Below are 20,717 nucleotides of genomic sequence, written 5' to 3'. Positions count from 1 at the left end.
GCCTTCAATAAGAAACACTGAGTGCAGGGATTTTATTATTTCCATATTTTGGTATTTATTTTAACCTTTATAAAAATTTTGGTTGTTTTTACTGATCTGAAGTTCCTATTAAATAATCATCAACTGACTACAAATGCTCAGAATAAAAAATATAGGACTGTTGTTGTGTAAAAGGCTGGATAGCAACATGTACTTTACATAAATACGATTAAACAGGCTGATAAAATCAGATCAGGTTACTGTTCAGGCTGTTAGAGGGTGTGACGAAGGACCAGGAGGCGGGAGAATGTTCGAGGTCAACGTTCTTTGGGCAACTAGAGAGCGAACTTTGGTTACCTGGGCAACAAATGAGTGCATTTTCTGGAGACACATAAGCAAATGAAAGAGCCAGACGTTGTAATTTAATTTATTAGCGTGCAAATAAAGCATTTTTAATGTTTTCCTTCAAACACAACTCTGGATGCAATAGCGCCTCTTACTGAACACCAGTAAGATTTTCTTTAGGATTTGAGGTGGAGAAACATTCTTGCGAGAAAATATCGATGATCGTATCTGCAGGTGAAGGTTTCCAGGTCTGAACTTGTTTCCATCTAGTCGGAGTCGCTGCTGCAGGAGCTGCTGGACGACTGCGGGAAGGGAAAACAAACAGGAAGTACACGTGAGATCACAAGGAAGAGTTCTCTACGATCACCTTTTGTTTCAATTTGATGTAAATCAGATGGAGAAAGCTTTTAAATCTCACCCCGTGGCAGTTCTTCCCTTTCTTATGACATCCGCCATGCTTGTGACCGTGCTTGTGCTTGTGCTTGTGCCCATGTCCGTGGTGCCCGTGCTGGCCGTGGGGCCCATGGTGCCCGTGGCCGTGTTCATGCCCCTGTCCGTGGCACTGCCCGTGCCCCTGACCGTGCCCCTGACCGTGCCCGTGTCCGTGCCCCTGTCCATGGCATTGCCCGTGGCCTGGTGGACCATAACCAGGTCCAGGTCCATGCCCAGCGTGTCCTCCGTGTGGAGGGTAAGGCTGGGGCGGAGCGGTGCCTGGAGGACACTGGGGATAACCCCCCGGCATCTGCTGGGGCTGATTCGGGTAACCAGGAGGGTATCCTGAGCATCAACAGAAGAGCATTAACACCTGCCTGCTGTGGAATACTAACACTCAGTGCCTGTGTTCCTTACCTTGGTTGTGTCCGTACATTCTGAAACCTCGGATAAAACTGCAAAGAGAAACGAACACTTGAAATAACGAGCTGTAGAGATGGACTGACCGCGTCCCGGAGAGCTGCTCCACAGTCGCCCCGCCACCCGTCAAGCCTTTTTATGGGTATTCTGAGATGACATCACTATATTTCTGATTTGTGACTGGGCGTATGCGTGAATAATAATTAACCAAACAGTCAATATGAAATTGTCAGATATGGGCACACACACCCACGCACAAACATCTGAAAGGTTCTAATTATTTAATGAATTTGCTTTAAATTTTGATTCAACAGTCAGAGATGTTTAAGATATTTAAGTCAGCATTTTAAAAAAAATGTACATGATTTTATCCATCAGTGCATTAAATGATCAAAATTATTTGTTTCTTTCAAAAAGTTTTGAAAATTTAAATAATTTAATTTGTTATTTTGTTTTTTGAATCTGTTAGAGCCCAAATTTTCCTAAGCTTTTTTTAATTTATAAAAATTCAGTCAGTGTGGGCCTTCTGGTTTTGTGATCACAAACCATCCAGGTTTTCAAAACAAAACAAAACAGAACAAATCAAAACAAAACAAATCAAATCAAATCAAATCAAATTAAATCAAATCAAAACAAAACAAAACAAAAAAAACAAAAAAACAAAACAATAAATAAATAAATAATAGAATCTGCAAAATCTCACCACATAAATCTGAAATATTCATGAACATCAAAACAAAACTTTAATGCCATGGTAACTGCAGTCTAGTGAATTTCACAGTTATGTCTCAGTAACGGATTTTTGCAAACACTCTAAATAGATGGGGGTCATAATGAGGAATTTAGCGTCACAGGGACAGAACCAGCTTTGTGTTCTTAGCAGGACGTCCAGCCATCATAAGAACAGAACCCTCATGAGTGAAACATCACTGAACATGTGACCATGGCGAGGAACTGCAGGCGTTGTGTGAACAAAGGTCTGAATTCAACACTCCCTGGGTAAATAAAGATTACATAAATACACACTGAGACATGGTCAGATGACAATGAGAATAAAAAGGCAAGGCGGTCCCGGGATGACTCGTCTCATGTAGTTTATTTCCAGAGAGTCACACTGACTGTTGTTAAAGTAAGGAGAGTCAGAGAGGCCAGTTTGTTCACTTAAATGTGTTGGTTTTGCAATTATACAAATGTATAAGCTTTATTTCAAATACATGCTTTAACTTTTAAGTGGTAAAATGAGGTATATCAATTATTAAAGGGATTCTTTATCTTCATCTGTTGCCAATCATTCCCAGAATCGTTCCAGGAGTCAATTGTGATCAATAAAACTATTAATTAAGTTGTCAGAAGGAATTTGGTGTTTCTGAACAACATTTACTCCCACCTATTTATGCTTTTGCGTTTATGTGTTAATCTGTTTAAACTGTTTCAGAGGAACAATAACAAGCTGAAAAATTATTTTTTTTTACATGTAGTTGACTGCAGAACTCTTGTAATTTATAACTGATTCATAAAGCCACTTAAACACGCTGTATTTCTCTCTTAATTTATTAATGAAAATAATAAAATTTAATATAATTAATAAATAAAATTTAAACGGTTAGAAACCTCATCAGCTGGAAACTGTGACGCCATTGGAAGAGCCAGAAGAAACACAACACTGCGGCGCCATCTGCTGGTATACCGAGGAACGTCACTGAGGCAGACTTCAAGAAAAGACTCAAGAGCCTGGACCGTCTCCTTTTAGACTCTTTTATTCTTTTAAGATTTGATTCAATCAGTGGAAAATCGTTACACGTTTCAGATCGAGAATCAAAATTTTTTAGATTTAGAAGGTTGTGTGATTCCTCTGTGGGTTTTTTGTCCTGGTCCTGGTCCTGTTGAGGAGTCTTGATCTAGTCAGAGTCGCTGCTGCAGGAGCTGCTGGAGGACTGCAGCCAAGAACGATATGAAGGAAAAGAAGAACATCTCATCAATCAAATCTGGACTAAAGAGACAGAATAAGTTTAAAAGTTCCATAACAAATGTCAGTTTTTGAGCAGTGACACTGACAGCTAACCCTAACGGACTAATTAACCTAACTAACCCTAAAGCAGAAATGGCTCCCTCTAGAGACTGTAAAGCCTGAGCTGCTTCAACGGACCTGATTCTAAAGAGTCTCATCCGGGCAAGAATGTCTGTCGGATCTGTTTAAAGACATTTGTGTAACAACAGCAACGGGGGAATCTTCTTATCTCCTTTCATTACATTCCTTTAATCTTTGAACCGTAATGTTTGTCTGAGTTCTTTGTGCATCGTCTTACCCCGTGACATTCCTTCCCCTTCTTATGACACCTGGAATGTTTGTGGCCACGCTTATGCCTTCGTCTTCTTCGCCTTCCACATTCAGGACTGCGTCGGGGAGGACTACAGCTGTGTCCGTGACCATGTCTATGCGGACTATGACCGTGTCCGTGACCATGTCTATGCGGACTATGACCGTGTCCGTGCCCGTGTCTGTGTGGACTGTGACCATGTCCGTGCCCATGCGGACTACAGTCACGTCCGTGCCCATGTCTGGGTGGACTACAGTCACGTCCGTGCCCATGTCTGGGTGGACTACAGCCGCGACCGCGCCCATGTCTGGGTGGACTACAGCCGCGACCGCGCCCATGTCTGGGTGGACTATGGCCATGTCCGTGCCCATATCCACACGGGTCATGACCGTGTCCGTGCCCATATCCACATGGGTCATGACTGTGTCCATGCCCGTACGGATCACAGCCTCCATAAGGTGGGGCTACAGGTGGACCACAGGGCTGGGGAGGGCATTGAGGGTACCCTGTAGACTGGTTGGGGTAATAGGGAGGCTGGTTCCCTGGTAGAAAAACAATACAAAACATTAAACTTTGATTAGACACGAAGTCAACATTTTTTCTCGGTAAAAACCAATGAAAGTCTGACTAAAACACGGCAGTGAAAGTTAGTGAAAGTGAAAAAGACTTTGAACACGATGGTGATATTTACCTCTGTTGTTCCCAAACATTTCAGAATCAGGGGTCCAAAACCCTGAAATGAAAGAAGCAACTTAACTGAAACAAGAATTTATCCTTTCTTTACAACCTAAGATGCAAAGTCAAGAAGTTGTGAAACCCAAAATTGTAAATTGTGCAAAAAGAAAGAAAAAAAGACAGTCTTGAAATACAGTTTGCGTCAGAGACATTGCATCTAAACAAAAGTCCGTTCATTAAACCAAAATATGTGCAGAGCATCTCAGTGATAGAAATAACAAGACAAACAGAGAGAGTCTCACTAACAGAAAAAAGGAAGCAGCGAGATCAGAGCTCAAAGACAAGACAAAGACTTCATATTTACCGGTGGACGTTTTGAGTCCTGAAGGGTGGATAAACAGTCTCGGCTGAAGACTCTTCTTTTAAACGGTTAGAAACCACACCTCACCTGGAAACTTTGGGAGGAGCCTGAACATGCATTGCCATGATACCACTTGATGGTGGCAGGAGTAATTACACCCCACCGCCCACCGATCATCAACCGTCCCCTTTTTCTCAGATTAAATGTCTCCAAACAAATATAAGGCATTCGAAAACAGTCTTTATTGACTAGTCTTCCAATAATACAATGACTGAAATATCAACTTCTGGTTTACAAATTTTAGACAAATAATAAAAATGCTTTAGAGTTACAAGCAAGCTCATGAAGATTGTGCGTGATTTCTCTGAGAGTTGGTAGATGAGGCGACATGTCCCAGTCTCTGTTCCTGCCCTGGAATTCTGGTCTAGTCAGAGTCGCTGCTGCTGCAGGAGCTGCTGATGGACTGCATGAAAGATTGACATGAAGAGAAGACATGTCAGTGGTTGTTGGCTTGCGTTAGACGGCGCCAGACTTTGATGCTTCAGTTCTATTGACTCTTACCCCACGAGATTCCTTTCCCCGTTTGTGACAGCAAACATGCTTGTGGCCACGCCTGTGTTTTCTCCTGCGCCTGCCTCCATGTCCATGTCCACGTCTTCCCCCATGTCCGTGTCCATGACCCCGTCTACGCCCACCACCATGACCGTGTCCGTGCCGACCAGCATGATTACTAAGGCATGAAAGCTCATGTCCGCAACTTTGGATTGCGTAACATCCATGTTGGGGGACCACAGGTGGACCACAGGGCTCAGGAGGACAGGGTTCGGAAGGACTTCTAGGGTCAAGCTTGGGCCTTGGCAGGCCAGAGGGACAGCTGCTTTCTGGTCAGACAAAAGAAGTATTTTTTTTAAACTTTATTTGCGCTTGGAGAACATTTTTGCTCCTTAAAATATGATAAAAGTTTCACTAGAAGGACTACATAAAAAGACAGAATGAAAACAATGTTTGATCCAGTAAGTATTTACCTCTCTTGCTGTGGAACATGTCAGAATTCCAGGTAAGATCTCTACCCTGAAATGAAATTTTATATTGTGCAGAAAATGAACGGATTTTTGATGGGGAGGAAATGAATTAAAAATTAGAAAACCGGAAGTGTGTATCAAAAGTAATGCACGATGCCTTAGATAATCCCTCGTTGACCTATTTTGACACTGTGACAGAATGACACAACACAGTACACACAGGAAACACTAAGATTACTCATCCATCAATGCCCAGGGCACAAATGTTTCACCGTAAATAATAAATCGATCAATATCCACAGTATTTACCAGTCAACTTACCAAATGCTGGAGGGCTGAGCTGCATCCTTAGCCTTTAGCTGACTGCTTTTATACCGAAACAAACCACACCTCATTCAGATGCAAGCCGGAGATGCCAACTGAAGGAAATGTGAACAATGACTCCGAACTCTACAACAACACACAACGCCGTCACACAGGTGGAGATACGCTAACAGCAGGATGCTCAGGAGATTGCAGAGATGTGGATGAAAGAAATCTTAATCTTTGGGGTGTTAGTGTTAATGTTTTACATACCGTTAGCATGAGGCTAGCTCCTCTAACCATGTTGGCTTGATGAGCCGTTATCCATGGTCCTGAAGCCTAATTAGGTCATGGTCATTACATTCATCTTCCATATCATGGTCACAACTGTGATCAGGGCCACACCCATGAGTAGGGTCATGCCCATGGCCACACCCATGATCAGGGCCATACCTGTGTCCATGGCAACCGTCATGGCCATTGGTCATGGCCATACTCAGCTCAATGGCCATGAACTTCTGCAGAAAGTTGAAACACTTTTCAGATCTTTGAAACGACAAAAGGGAAGAAATCCGTGTAGTTTTATTAAATGTGTTTTCTGACGCGTGACACGCTAGAGTGCAGAGGTTTTACTGACTGTGTGCATTAACATGGACAAGATGTGACACGCTAAGAGAACGGAACATATAGAATCCATGGTATGGGAGAGAACACACCTGCAGTTACATGATGAAGGTATTCACCTGATGATGATAGAACAAGAAAGAAAATAAAGGACTTACAAATGACTAAGTTTGGCATTAGTATTCTAAATTGTCATCATACTGTAGAAGCAATTATGCAAATGTGTTATACCCACGAACATTGTGACACTTGTGTGATGTTTCCTGACAAGCCTTTTTTGTTAGAACACCTGTCACGTCCAGACCTTGTGTTATCAGCGAACTATTGTGTTATCGCTGAAGAATGTTTTGTTGCGTGTCTAACAAAACATTCTTTTGTCGAGAACGCACTATAGTCATTTTAGAAATAGCAGCAAGGTTGATGAGAAACAAACTCCAAATGTTGTAGTTTAGAAACAGGTCATTATGAACATACTGCAGGCTGTTTTACATGCTTATAGACATGTCATGAATTGATGAAATATTTTAGATATGTGCATTCATGAGGCTTGTGTCCATAGTTGGGTTGTCAGCTCAGGAGTGAGGACGACATTGTCAACAGTCCAACAATTCATTTCTTATTCATCGGGCCTCATTCCCTTCATGTAAGTCTCAGTTTTTCAGGGATCTGCCTGCATCTACCATGATTCCTTTTGTCCAAATTTGCCCCGCAGCTCTAATCCTCTTCCTGTGGAAAAGTTTGATCAAAACAAGTGTTCTGACGTCAGGGCTGGCTCAACCAGTTGCATAGTTTTGCCTTAGAATCCTTCCATGCAGTTGCAGTCATCAGGTAATGTAGCTCGACTATACAAATAAGAACTGTATAGGAACCGTAATAGCAGCAGTTTGATGGATGGATCTGGCATCTGAAAAGAATCCGAACCACCGCACCTTCGACTCCACTGCCAAGACATCAGGTGTGTTTAAAGACACACAAAAAAGAGCTTGGGGAACACATTATGTCTGAGCCATAAATCGATGGTTGGCTGACAGGGAGGCTGGCCTCTTCTCCAGTTTTTATACATTACACAACTCAAGACAAACTGACATGATGGGTCTGTTTGCAATAGCAGAAGCAAAATAGTAAGACCTGTTCTACCCCGAACGGGGAGAGAAGGATTTATTTAAAGGTGTTCGATTTGGTTTAAACCAGAGGAAAAAAGTCTCTTGTTGAGGAAAAGATTGAAGAAATCACAGACAGCAGCAGAGGATAGACTTTCAGAGTAAAACTGCTATGTGAACAATCAGGAAGTCAAACTTCTGTATGTATAGAATGTGAAAATATGGAACCAGAAGGATGTTGCTATGATACGTATCCTTCTAACAAACAGTTAAGCTGCTATCGCTACAGGATGAGTCGTAGGAGGGGAAGAAGGCTACGCTTGTAAAAATATTGGTGCTGCCAACTTTTCGATAAAGGTCAAACCATCTTGGGACGCCAATGAATTTATTCTGAGGACTTCATGGGAAAGTAACATGAAAAGTTCAAGGCGTCACAGGATCTGATCTTATCAACATGCCAACGGATCGGTATCACAACACGAACATGTAGCTTCATCTGGGAGGTCATTTGAGGTCAGCAGGTTGAATAATGTAGGGGGCGAGTTGGAAGAGTTTTGGTTCTAACTTTATGGATGATGGAGACTCCCCCATAGGATCTACAACATATCAGATTGCCCTTGTGGATCCAAACAATTTGAAGACACAACGAGTTAATCATAAAATTCTTCATTTCACAGTGATAAGAGGCAAACCAGCATGCATGAACAGATACAGACATCAGCAGGTCATTCCAACACGTTTTTAAGGAGGTGCTCTGATGGATGAATCATCCTGGAATGTCATCATAGAAAGTTCCAATGTATGAAAAGTTTTTCACAACGGCTGAAGCGCTCAAGTGTTTTGCAGGCACTGCTGACGTCGACCCGTCAGCCGTTCAGATGTCACAGCTTGACCTTCCCGGCCAGCGGACTGCCGGGGTAAAGACCCGAGAAGCGACCGAGGGTCCAGATTGGGAAGACGTTCCTGTAGGAAGTGTAGCTGATGGCGCAGCTCTTGTTGAACACGCCGGCGATGTTCTCCTGGGAAGGAGAGCAAGACAATTTTCAGGCGAGTTAAGGCGGTTATAATGTCAGGATGTAAAAGAATAAAGTGGACGCAAGTCCGGAACCACCTGCGGCCAGTCTCCATTGGGCAGCTGCCTGTCAACCAACAGCTGAACTCCCCTCTCAATGGCCCGTCGATCAGGATGCCTGGCCCCGCCCACAAAAGAGGAGGTGAAATTTGAATAACTTATGACATAAATTAATAAAATCTAGCTGATCATGTGACCAGTCACCTGACAGCCATCAGGCCTAACAGGGCCCAGCAGGTGTTGTGAATCTGAGCCGTGTCGCTCTGGACGTAACGCCGCTGCTCGCACGACTCGAAGTTCTCTCCCCAGCCGCCGTCGGACATCTGGTGGTCCAGCAGGAACCGACAAGCTCTCTGCACCTCCGCACACGCCTCCCTGCAAGAAGCCACGCTTTCAGTGCAAGCCACAACGGGCGAGTTAAGGAGAGGGTAAAAAACCCGGGTCAGAATCTGTCTCTCTCTCCTACCCGTCCTGGTAGGCGTGGCCCATGCAAGCAAAGGCTTCAAGGCCAAACCACGTCCCATATGTGAAGCACACACCCCAGGACCTGAGCGTGAGCAGAAAGGGATTGTTCCATGTTATGGCCAACCTACTCATGAGGTAGGACTACATCGACTCAGGTCTCACCCTTCCCAAGATCCATCAGGTCTCTGCACCTTCCTGCAGTATTCCAGGCCTTCGTTCAGAGTGGACCTGAAGAACACATTAAGAAACACAAATCTGATATAAATCTGCAGATATGTCATACGTATGGGTGTAAACGTGAGGGGGTACATTGCGTTGGGGGGTGTTTACCTGATCTCTTCAGCACGGTATCGGGGGTAGACCTTCTGGAAGTGCCTGAGAGCCTGCATGACCGCTGAGGTGCACTCCACATACGTGTAATCGATCATGATGTCACCTAGAAGAGTGTTTAACTTCCTCAGTTTAACCGTAAATCTCTTCGCCATTTGAAAGGACGTGACCACAACATTGCAACGCATCCGGAGAGCGAAGGTGAAAGGTTTCCGGCTCTTGTTCTAGATTGAAATGTCATGTTTATATTTAATTCTGCGTTTCCCTTTCAGATTCCACCGTGATGAGTAACGCTGGAGGCTGTAACTCAATACAACCAGCAGCTCCGGTGACTCTTTTATTAGAGTACACAATAAAACTGGTTGAGTGAGGTTCATTGAGAGACCTACCGAACACCTCGGAGGGGTTGAGCAGCTCCAGGAGTTTCCCTCCTCTCTTTGTTTCGTATGTGGCAAATCCGCCGTCGGGGTTTCTCATGCTGAGCAGCTAGGAAGAAAAAAGATGAGACACAGGTTAGAACAAAAAACTGAACTGTTAAGCTTAGCTTTAGCATTGTGTATGCAATGAGAAATACACGCCAATAAAATTTGCTTTATCCAAACTGGTCGTTGGGTTCTTGCGCTTTGGATGGAGTCATGCCTGTCTGGAGTGTTTGTGCTAAGCTAAGATAAGCTAATGTTTGCTGTAGTTTCATTTCACACTAATGATCCCATGAAAGTGCAAGAAAACGACAGATGACATTTGAGAAAACTGATGTTTAGCATTTCAGGTACTTGCATTACTAAACGAGACTTTAATTCAATGATCTGATTCCCGTCTCACCACGTTGACGGCGTCGGAGAGGCGCTCTGATCCGACGGGTCGGTCGATGAACGGACAGAGCTCCTGCAGCAGCATCACGGATTTGAGGCCCTCGGCCGTGCAGTCGGCCACGATCCACCCACAGTCACGGGTGCTGAAGGGGAAGCCCCCCTGACAAACAAACCGACAGCTAGATGCTAGCGTAAACAGAGTGTGTACAAGCTGGCACGTTCCCTATTTAGCATGACTTTACCTTGTTCATCTGTCTGTAGTATTTCTGGTACTCAGGAGGATTCTCAGGTATCTGTAGGAGTGGAAAAATGACTCAGATAAAACAATTGATGTCTATAGTGCTTTTAGAACATCCTTTAGAGCCCTGCTCTAAAGGATGTTCACGTCGTATTTGCCTGGATACACACTCAGTAGATGACAGCTTGGTTGATGCTTTACACCCTTGTGAGGAACACTGGTACCTGTGTGCTGTTGAGAAACTGATGGGCATCTCTGAGGCATGTGGTCAGTCTGGGGTCGTCCTGAGCTCCTGCCTGAAAACCCACAAAAACAATTTACTAGAATGTGACACCCACCAGTCAGGACTATATGCCAAAATCGGTGCTCGAGCTAAATCTTTATAATGTCTAGGACAACTTTAATGAAAAGTCAATTTTTTATTTTACCTCAAGAAAAGCCTGCACAGCAAAGCAAGTATCCCAAAGCTGAGATCCATTGGTTCCCTGTAGGGCCACAAAAACAACAGCAGGACAGCTGCAGCATCGGCTTCGTCTGTAGAATGTACAAAAAAACCACAACAACTTCTCACCTGCATTTTCATGCCATCCACTCCTAACCTGGAACAACAGAAAAGGTGTTTCAAATGTTTTTATTGAGTAGAGATCGGACACCAGTTTTGCTCTGTTGCTGCCCGGCTGACTGACCAGAGGTAGTCTGGGATCCTGGAAACGTGTTCCCGAAAGGCGTCGGAGGAGGGACCGTCGACATACCAGCGAACCAGCATGTTGATGGTTTTAGAGATCTGAAAATAAAAAGTTAATGATCGACTTAAACAGGATTTTCGTCTGTGTTCGTGCGGCGGCGTTAACGCTACCGGTCCGATGCTGATGCATTTGGTGAAGCTGTCGTCGGCCTGGATGTGTTCGTACAGCTCTTTGGTGGCCTTTCCCCTCAGGGTGGTGCTGTGGTGGGCTTCATACACATTCAACACCGCTGGAGGGCGACAGCGTTACACCGTCACAAGCTGCTGTCTGTTGTCATGGTCATACGGCGTCACGTCACGCTTACCGTAGGCGACGGTGAGCAGCGTGCTGTGAGGCGTGTACATGTCGCATGCGGCCACGTTGTTCCTCTGGGCGGGCCAGTTGATGGTGGCGTAGTCCTGGACATAAAGCTCCTGCAAGGCATCATGGGAATGAGAATCTCATGTTTCTGCGTGAACAAACAGCAGGATTCTATGATTCAGGAGGAGATAAACAGGAAGTTGATCCACAAACACCTTCCTGAGGACAACACAGCCGTCATGGAGGGTTTTACTACTTGGATGCATCTGTTCTTTTGCCAAAAATTCCTTTTCATCGTCTTGCAGTTTTCCAGAAAACAATTTGGAGTGGATATTTTTCCTGACTGTGGCGCCCCCTGTTGAGGCAGTGTGATCACTGCACCTGTCTGAGGCTGAGGACCAGGGAGTCTTCGTCTGCAGCCAGTCTGACAGCGTAACAGTAGCTCATGGGGAGGTAGACCTGTCGACAGTGACACCAGAGGGTAGAGGGGTGGGCCGGCATCCAGGCGGGAAACAGCCTGGAACACACAATCACAGACATTAACCGTAAAACAATTCGAGGAATGCCGACCGCACTGGAGTTCTTTTTGATGCTGTGATGATGACAGCTTCCTGATGAAGACTGGACTCCTGCAATAAACCTGTTAACAGGTAGCATTGTTCCAGTGTGAGGACAACCACAGCCACGGCTCAAGAGCACCACCTAGAGGAAACCTGAGGTACGACGCCATCGTTTGAGTTACAAAGACAGCAATTCAACACTCACCACATCTCTGGCAGCAGTGTGTTCATCCCCTCCCAGCTGTACACATTCAAAATGGCCAACCAGAATTTACCCCATGAGGGAATCCCCGCGGCGCCGCCTTGGCAAAATAAAAACAGGCCATTTGAGTATTTGGTGTAGTTATAAGGGACAACAATTTTTTTATTTCTCGCCACCTTTGCCGTGCAGGTTGTTTCTCGCTCGAACCATATCCGGATCGTCAGGCTCTACTCCCAGAATCCTCAGCGAGGTGTAACTCAGAGCTGTTCCAAAGACGGTCGACTTGTCTTCGACATGTCTAAAGAACAGAACCATTTTTGATGCCATAAATAATATCACAGCAAAAAACCCCAGAATGCTTTGTAAAGACTGAGTGCTAAGCTGCTATTTGAGCGAAAGAAGCAAATAAATGTTATATTTCTTCACTAACACAGATGTAAAATTTTAAAACTTCACAGGAATAATAAATGTAGATAAAAAATTACTACGTAAAAACATTTAAAGAATAGGAAAGCATAGATTAGCTGTAATAAAGACGTAAACACTCACAGACCCCAACCTCCATCTGGCAGCTGAACGGAGCGCAGGTACCTCACCATCTCTTTCTTCCAGGCCTCGGCCAATGGGATCTTAGCTACGTGACATGTGATCAGAAGACCTGCAGGACAGAAAACCTTAGCCACTTGGGGAAAATGGCAGTTTAACATCTCATCTACACATCCACAGCTGTGGGACAGGAAGGAGGAGGGCTCGGCTTTACCTGGAAGCAGGAAGAGAGGCCCGCCGTAGTCCCCGGCCCAGTGACCGTCCTCAGCCTGGAGGCGGCTGTAGAAGTTCATGCCTTTCCCAGCAGCTTCCACCGCCGTTAAGGCGGCCGGAGAGCCGGACACAAACCTGGTCTTAATGAAAAAGACATAAACACACCAAACGACTAAACTGGTGTCTAGTTTTTGCTGATCACTCCAGAGACGCCAGTAAAAAACCAAAGTGAAGCATAAATTTAAATCAACTTCTCAATGTGGCAGAGAAGAAGCCTCACCGTGTCTAATCCCAGCGAATGGGCCTCCGCCATCGTCTGCTCTCTGCCCGGGGCTTCCTGGTCCTCCACGTAACGCCAGGTCTGTCGTCCCTCCACGTTACTCAGCCTCCAACGGGTCAGGTCCGTGGCCGGGTCCGTCCTGTAGGGCCCACCTCGCCTCCGCAGGTGCCTAGGGGTCCACAGAATGATTCAGGTCAGATCCTCCTCATGAAAGGTTAGAAAAAAAGTATTTGATTTTGTACGCTTGGAAAATAATAACTTCATTCAATCATGATTGCATTATAAGTAAATTTAAAATTCAAAAACACACTTAATATAACAGGAAAATAAACCTTTAAGCAGACAAATTATTGTTATAATTTAGAATAAAAAAACAGCTGCTGTCAGTTTTATATGATACAGTTTTATATCATGTTAAAATAATTTTTGAACTTGTTTGATTTAATCTTCGTTAACTTTACATCCCTTTAGCGTCATCATAATTAAAACGCTAATGTTCTGACGTCATTATTCTTTGATTCAAACAGCATACTCACGTTCCTTCCGTCATGTTATTAACAGGAACGGGTTGAATCCTCCGCTGAAACCCGTTGATGAATTTCTTTCCCTGTACTTTATCGAATCTGCCCCTTTTGATTTATTCATGGGAAATGTAGTAATTTTGTTGTCTACGCGTAGTAATCCAACCGGAAAGTGCATACACTTCCCAGCGGGCTTAGCAACGCCGTCTGAATGCGCCTCAGCGTGGAGAGACATGAGCCGAGTTCCGACTGTCCAATCACAAATCAGATGGGCGGAGAGAGAAGGAAAATTATCCAATCAGAGGGCTCCGACCACAAACAGTACACATGTGCTCATACGGACATTGATAATAAATCAACTACAGTAGTTGTACAGACCTGATATACGAAACTGGTGAAACTAACTCATTAATCAACATGTAACTGTTCAAATTAAAAATAAGAACATTAAAATGACTCATTTAAAAAAAAGCGGAATAGGCAGTGCGGAAAATGAATGAATGAATGAGCATATTGCGATGAGAGAAGGGCCAAATTTTCGGATGTTGATATTGTAAATTAGGGTGGTGACGTGTGCTGTAATAACATGTCCGAAAATAAACACGTAAATAAATATATAAATCGACAACTCTGATCAAAATTTCAGATGCCGGGCCAATAAAGAGGATATGAGAGAAAGGCAATGTGTACGTTTGACACATCGTGTCAATTCGTGATGACACGCCGCCCTTAGTCATCACTGGCTGCAGGTGATCACGCTACATCGATTAGCCTACCTGTGCTACAGGGGATTTTGCGCACTCAGTAGTCGATTTATGCCTGTCATGATGGTAGGTCATCTGATTGCTTTGTTAATATTTTAATTCATAGTAACTATGTTGAGCAAAAAAAGAAAGTGGAATATGTGCAACGTGAATTCACATGTACTGTATAACGGAACGTGATGGGAGTCGTGATTTGCAATGTCAAGTTGAGTAACTCTAGTCTCGCTCTGGCAAAAATAAAGGAACACTTCCTTAAGCTGCATGAAAAACAAAAGAAACAGACTTTGCTGTGAAAATGACATGAGAGTAGCCACACATATCTGAGCTGGTCTCTCAATAACAACAGCAGAAGTCACACTGATTTGCAGGTAGGTCATTTCATGTGAGTTCATGCACTGTATTGGTTTTGTTCTTTAAAAAAATTGACATTAATGCACAATTCATTAAATACACCAGTAAAACATATACTTATGTCTTAAATTTGAAAAAAAATTTTTTTTTTTACTAAAGAAGGGTTCGGTGAATGAGCATATGAAACCGGCAGGGTTCGTTACCTCCAACAAGGTTAAGAACCACTGTTTTAAACGCTGAACGACACATAGATGACTGTCGTTTTATGTCACAGGTTCACCAGGATTCCAGTTGTGTCCTTGTTCTCCTGTTTTCCTCTTTCCCCTTTCATCTCACCTTCATTTTTCCCATTTGCACAATCATAATAACATCTATATACTGTCTATTTTTTTTTTTAAAAGCTTTTATTCTTTTTTTTTTTTGCATCTGACAGAATATTGAGATCACCAGCAGGAAATTTGAAGCATAGTCTTGACAACTATCAATACACAACAAAACGATGATCCAACCAGAGTGGTTGGATCATTCTGGAAACTAGTACAAACTAAAACTAAGACATGTCCCAAACCACAGAAAAAGAGAAGTCTTCATACTTAACACAACATTGGTGCCGTATTATCACAGTTGATAGAGCTATAAATGTCTCAGAAACAACATGGATGGAAGAGTTTACAATTGAATATTAATCATATACAGTATGTAGATTCATAACTTCATTGCAAAATATATACAATTTCTGAAAACACCGCATTGTTAGAGTAAACTCAGTACAACTTGTATTTTCAGCAGTACACCAAATGTAGGAAGTAAATATGAATTCTAACACGAGTATATAATAAACAAAGAGTATATAATGAACAAAAATGAATTTGTAATAAAGAACAAATGAGTATACTATAAATATAAATGAGCATACTGTGCACTTTGTCGTACACACATCCTTGTCATTTACCATGCAAAGAATTATAAAACATTAAATCTGACTGAAAGTGACCCTAACCTTAACTCCTGCAAATGCAGGAGGCTATGACTTTCCATCCAATTTGACTTCTGCCAGCTCTGTTGCGTCTGCTTTGTTGGCTGACCGATCTTGCAACACCTGCAGGAAGCCGGCTGCGAAGCCATCGCCCTCTACATTCAGCATCGTGGTGGTACGGTCGATGATCCAGTCAACAGCGAAAATGAGGGAGATGTCACTGGTGGGCAGTCCGACGGCCTCCAGTATGATAGCTATGGTCATCATCGCTCCAGCAGGAATGCCTGCTATTCCGATACTGGATGCTGTAGCTGTCACGAGGATCATGATGACTTGGACGAAGTTAAGGGGAATCTTGTTCAGTTGAGCGATGAAGACTGTAGCCACGCACTGGTACAGCGCCGTTCCGTTCATGTTGATGGTCGCTCCAATGGGTAGGATGAAACGGCTGATCTTCTTGGATATGCCGTTATTTTCCTCCATGCATTTGATTGTCATAGGAAGGGTGGCCGAGCTAGAGGCAGTCGCAAAGGCAGTTGCCATGGTGGTGAACATTCCCCCGAGGAACCTGTAAGGGTTCTTCTGTGTAATGAGGAAGTGTAAGGCAGGAAGCACAAGAAGACCATGGATGGCTTCTGCACCGACACAACACGCTATATACTTCCCCAGACCGGCAAACAGTAAGCCCACATTTTCCATCTCAACAATCTTGCCAGCTACAAGGAACATGGTACCCAAGGGGGCATACCACATGATCCAGGACACCACCACCATGATGGCCTCGTTGAAAGAGCTGAAGAACTTAATGACAAGCACTCCTTCCTCCCCTAGCCTCTTCAAAGCTATACCAAACACAATGGCGAAGAAGACCAGACCAAGAACATTCATGCCATCCTGATCTGCTCCGATGGGCACCCTTTCCTCTAGTCCTGTTCCATTGTTGGTCAACACTTTGTAGCTGGTTGTATATGATTTGAAGGCAGCAGATACCAGGTTGGAGGGGAAGATGTTTCTAATCAAATCTAAGAAGGAGTCGATCATCTCTTTGGGTTCATGGATGCTATCGTCCAATGTTTCGAATTTGGTTATGGGCATTGACCCCGGAGCTACAATGAAAACCAGCACAAGCCCAATGATGGAGGCGATCACTGTGGTCCCCACGAAGTAGAGCATGGCCCAACCACCAATCCTGCCCAGGGCTTTTAGGTCAATGCTTGCGACCCCGGACACCAGACTGCACACCACCAGTGGGATGATGATCATCTTCAGCATTTGGATGAGCAGATCACCAGGGAAGCTAATGTAGATCATCTGGGCTTTGGAGAGTGTCGCAGTGCGCACAGCAAGGCCGATCACAATGCCAGCAAAGACCCCTGCCACAGTCAGACTTACAAGCAAATTGCCCATCACGATTTTTTTCATCCGCTGGAACATCAGCTCCAGATTTTTTGTGGAGCTCGTCAGCCCATTAGGAGGTGCCTGGCTGTTGGTCGTATTTTCCTCATCCACGTTCATTTTCTCAGTCTTTTGTACGTAGTTATCGACGTTGCATCAAGACCATTGATTGTTGTTACTTCTTTTAATCAAGAATCTGTACTGACTTGATCTCTCTGGAGTTTATGTATTTATAGTGTGCTTTGCTTTGATCTATCTTTGATCTATCTTCTTTAATCCTTTGTTGTCTCCTTGTGCTTTGAACTACTCTCTTGATCAATGCACAAGGTTACTTTTTTTTTTTTTTTTACATCATTCAGCTTGTGCTTTGATCACTAACTGACTGACTAACTAACTAAGGGAAGGGCACAATTATAATGTGGAAGATAGTTTGGAATCATAATTTGACTTGGGTTAATTAATTGGAAATTTTTAATTGTGATTGACCGCTCTGGGATGCTTTCAGTGTCATGTGTGATGTGCACGAGGTTGACGTTCGACATACCGGTCACCACCTGTAGACACGCAGGGTAGAAAGAGGAAACTGTTCTTCAACTGCATCAATGTTTGTTTGCTAAGTAGTTTATAATTGAACAAATTAATGACGCTATGTATGTAAGGATTTTGTTGTCCCTGTTGATCTCCGCTTTGGGAAGCGGTTGCTTGGAGCTGCTGCTGTAAAATCTGCATGGTCATTGCAAGAGTTGAAGGGAAATCTGGGAACCTGAACTCATTCAGGAGGAAGAAATTAAAGATTTTCAATTCAGGGTGGCCAGTGAGGGCTGATGACCATTTCAAAGTCCATGGATAAGTTTTTTGAAGTCTTGTCAATCTGTTCATTCAACTTGTATGTACTTACGAGTTTTGTGCTGTGTAACCAACCTTCGGCCGAGGGCTCCCTAGAGTTCTCCACAGCCAGTCGAGATGCATCCAGAACATCTGTGTAAAACATGTATTTTATTCAGGTGCAGCATTCACACAGGTGACAAATTTTACATCATGGACATTTTAGATTTATATTCTGATGCTTCTGTTTTCACCTTTGACATTGAGACCTGAACAACCATGACACTGACATGATGAAACAGCTGCATTGGTAAGAACTCCTGGTGCTGAACTGCAATTCATGATTACTTTACCAATAATGCCAGGAAAAAATTGTAAATTGTGGATAAAATAAGGCAAAAAACCCAACAAAAAATAAAAATAAAAAACGGGGGAAAAAAGAAACTTTAGCAACCAACAAAGGTTTCTTTCTGAATTCTGGATGAAGACAACGTAAGAGAGCTGTGCCACTGGAAACTATTGGGTGCAATTTAATGTGTCTACTGTGTGCTGGCAATAAATAAATAAATCTTTAAATAAAGATGTTAACGTACCAAGAACTTGTCTTTCAGAATGTTATTATCAAAGCTTTCAGACTTTGTGGTCACACAAGCAGTAATGCTGGTTGTGAGAAAAGAGTGATGAGTGGTTATCTTTTACACCAGGCTTGTAACAGCTATGCCTCAGCCTAACTTCTAGCACCGTTACATTCCCTGTATTATAAATCAGTTATGCATCAGAGTCATAGTCATAGTCAACTTTATTGTCAAATGTACCATATATGCACGACATACAGTTTTGTGGTCTCTGTTATATTAATCAGAATCAGATTACTTTAATGATACCAGAGGGAGAAATTGCATAAATTATATATTATTTCATGTTTTAACTCTATTTCTTTCAGTGAATAATGTGATTATAAAATCTCTGACTGTTTATTAATACAACATTACACAGTTTATAGATTATTATAAATGATTGTCTTTGTAGGTCTAATCAATCAACAAAAGTGAGGCCATAAAGAGAGACGAGACAAATGCACTGATATGATCATTTGATTTATTGATGAAAGGAATGGTTTTATATTATTTCTCCCAAATAACTGATTATGATCAGTGTTTGATGATGGAAGCAGAAAACTTAAAAAGTGATTTGATGAAGGTCTCCAGGCTCCATTGTGTTTCTGTTCTCATTCAGATGTCTTGATCCGGTCCAAGTTGCTGCTGGAGAACTGGAGCAGGGAGAAACAGTCATGAAAAGATTTGACTATGAATTTAAAACAAATAATTCTTGAGAAGTGTTTCATTGGTACCTTTTACCAACCATAATGACGTCCACGAGGCTCTGGGCCTACCATCGAGGATAGCACACAACCTGAGGATAAGGCTGACAAGGATTCGGGTACGTTGTTGGCATTGGAGGAGGGCACGGTGGAGGAGGCTGGGGCATTGGGTAGCACATATATGGGTTCACTTGAGGGGGGCAGGGCTGAGGAGGGCAGGGTTGTTGTGGGTATTGAGGGTACGGCCAGGAGGGGTTTCCTAGTGAAACAAAAGAAGTAGGTGTCAGCGAGGTTTGTAAGAGGTGATGTATCAAGAGATATTCATACATAGAGATTTTTAACATTTTTAATTACTGCTTTTATTAGCTTTCAAAGTGCATGAAATTATAGCCTGGAATTTACAGTAATCTTTTTTTTGTGCTTTAAATAAAGTATAAAAAGACTATGAATGAGAAAGAAACAAGTTATTTACCTTGGTTACAAGACATTTCTGGATTTTAGAGCCAAGTCCTGAAGTGAAAAATAATTCCAGACAATTCTTACACACCAAAGCAAGGGCTCACGCTGCTTCACAATAAACATTCACACATCAGAGTCGCAATGACCACAGAATGTGACACACACTGAATGAAACACAACATTATCAGTGCTGGTGAACTTACTGAGTGCTGAAGTTCAGATCCACAAGGGCAGCAGTGATTTCTGACTCAACTGGTTATGCTTTTATACTGCAGGAGGCCACGCCTCCCCTGGCCTTTCATCATAGTTTAGATATTCCAGATCAAATATGACTCCAATTTATGGCCAAAGTTTACCTCCAAAGTTTTCCTCCTCTCAATGAGCAAATTTCATATTACGGGCATCGTTTATATTTGAATTCCTTCAACGTGAATTTATGCATTTGAACTTGGGTCATGTTAATTTTCTGTTTGAGGAAACTGTTCTGGCCAGTTTTTGTCACCAGTTCCCATCTTTGATGAAGGTTTTAATCAAATCTATTGGGAACTTTTTGAGTTATTGAACAACCGCCCCTGACTCCACTCCTTCATCCAGATCCATTCTAAAACTGCATGCGACCCTACTGACCTTTAGTCATGACCAGTCTAAAGCATACCTGTGCAAAATGTCTGCATTGTGACATGCTGCATGAGATCGGAGGATTGGTAGAGGATAAGTGTCCGTGAATACAACTTTAAACTAAATGGAGAATAACTTTCATCA

At 43.1% G+C, this 20,717-nt stretch overlaps 3 protein-coding genes and 1 long non-coding RNA gene across 6 annotated transcripts; all 4 read right to left on the bottom strand.

Annotated features, from left to right (window-relative positions):
- Positions 1–381: 381 nt before the first annotated feature.
- Positions 382–1,333, bottom strand: LOC137605496 (proline, histidine and glycine-rich protein 1-like). The gene is made up of 3 exons (XM_068330211.1): positions 1,174–1,333; positions 743–1,101; positions 382–626 (listed from the first exon to the last, which is right to left on the bottom strand). Exons 1-3 carry the CDS (start codon positions 1,190–1,192, stop codon positions 591–593), a joined length of 414 nt encoding a protein of 137 aa, XP_068186312.1. The 5' UTR covers positions 1,193–1,333; the 3' UTR covers positions 382–590.
- A 6,366-nt stretch (positions 1,334–7,699) lies between these two features.
- On the bottom strand, positions 7,700–14,018 carry lss (lanosterol synthase (2,3-oxidosqualene-lanosterol cyclase)). 3 transcript variants are annotated; one of them, XM_068330014.1, is made up of 22 exons: positions 13,880–14,018; positions 13,344–13,512; positions 13,065–13,203; positions 12,854–12,962; positions 12,481–12,602; positions 12,308–12,404; positions 11,924–12,059; positions 11,547–11,655; positions 11,353–11,471; positions 11,183–11,280; positions 11,068–11,095; positions 10,925–10,981; positions 10,721–10,792; positions 10,501–10,551; positions 10,269–10,418; positions 9,836–9,932; positions 9,447–9,552; positions 9,279–9,344; positions 9,118–9,198; positions 8,856–9,026; positions 8,691–8,769; positions 7,701–8,598 (listed from the first exon to the last, which is right to left on the bottom strand). In XM_068330014.1, exons 1-22 carry the CDS (start codon positions 13,891–13,893, stop codon positions 8,461–8,463), a joined length of 2,208 nt encoding a protein of 735 aa, XP_068186115.1. In that variant the 5' UTR covers positions 13,894–14,018; the 3' UTR covers positions 7,701–8,460. The 3 variants fall into 3 exon arrangements, with proteins under 3 accessions (XP_068186114.1, XP_068186115.1, XP_068186117.1); XM_068330013.1 differs by having other exon boundaries at positions 7,700–8,598; positions 11,183–11,471; XM_068330016.1 differs by lacking the exon at positions 13,880–14,018 and having other exon boundaries at positions 11,183–11,471; positions 13,065–13,198; positions 13,344–13,421.
- Positions 14,019–16,003: 1,985 nt separating this feature from the next.
- Positions 16,004–17,583, bottom strand: LOC137605504 (neutral amino acid transporter A-like). The gene is made up of 2 exons (XM_068330224.1): positions 16,704–17,583; positions 16,004–16,469 (listed from the first exon to the last, which is right to left on the bottom strand). The coding sequence occupies exons 1-2, from the start codon at positions 17,468–17,470 to the stop codon at positions 16,004–16,006; spliced, it is 1,233 nt and encodes a 410-aa protein (XP_068186325.1). The 5' UTR covers positions 17,471–17,583.
- A 1,673-nt stretch (positions 17,584–19,256) lies between these two features.
- Positions 19,257–20,278, bottom strand: LOC137605259 (uncharacterized). The gene is made up of 4 exons (XR_011037716.1): positions 20,159–20,278; positions 19,969–20,006; positions 19,527–19,755; positions 19,257–19,445 (listed from the first exon to the last, which is right to left on the bottom strand). It is a non-coding gene; the product is annotated as an uncharacterized lncRNA (long non-coding RNA).
- Positions 20,279–20,717: the final 439 nt, after the last annotated feature.

Source organism: Antennarius striatus, chromosome 12 (assembly GCF_040054535.1).
Source record: "Antennarius striatus isolate MH-2024 chromosome 12, ASM4005453v1, whole genome shotgun sequence".
NCBI lineage: Eukaryota > Metazoa > Chordata > Actinopteri > Lophiiformes > Antennariidae > Antennarius > Antennarius striatus.
This window is presented reverse-complemented; position numbering and strand designations above follow the sequence as displayed.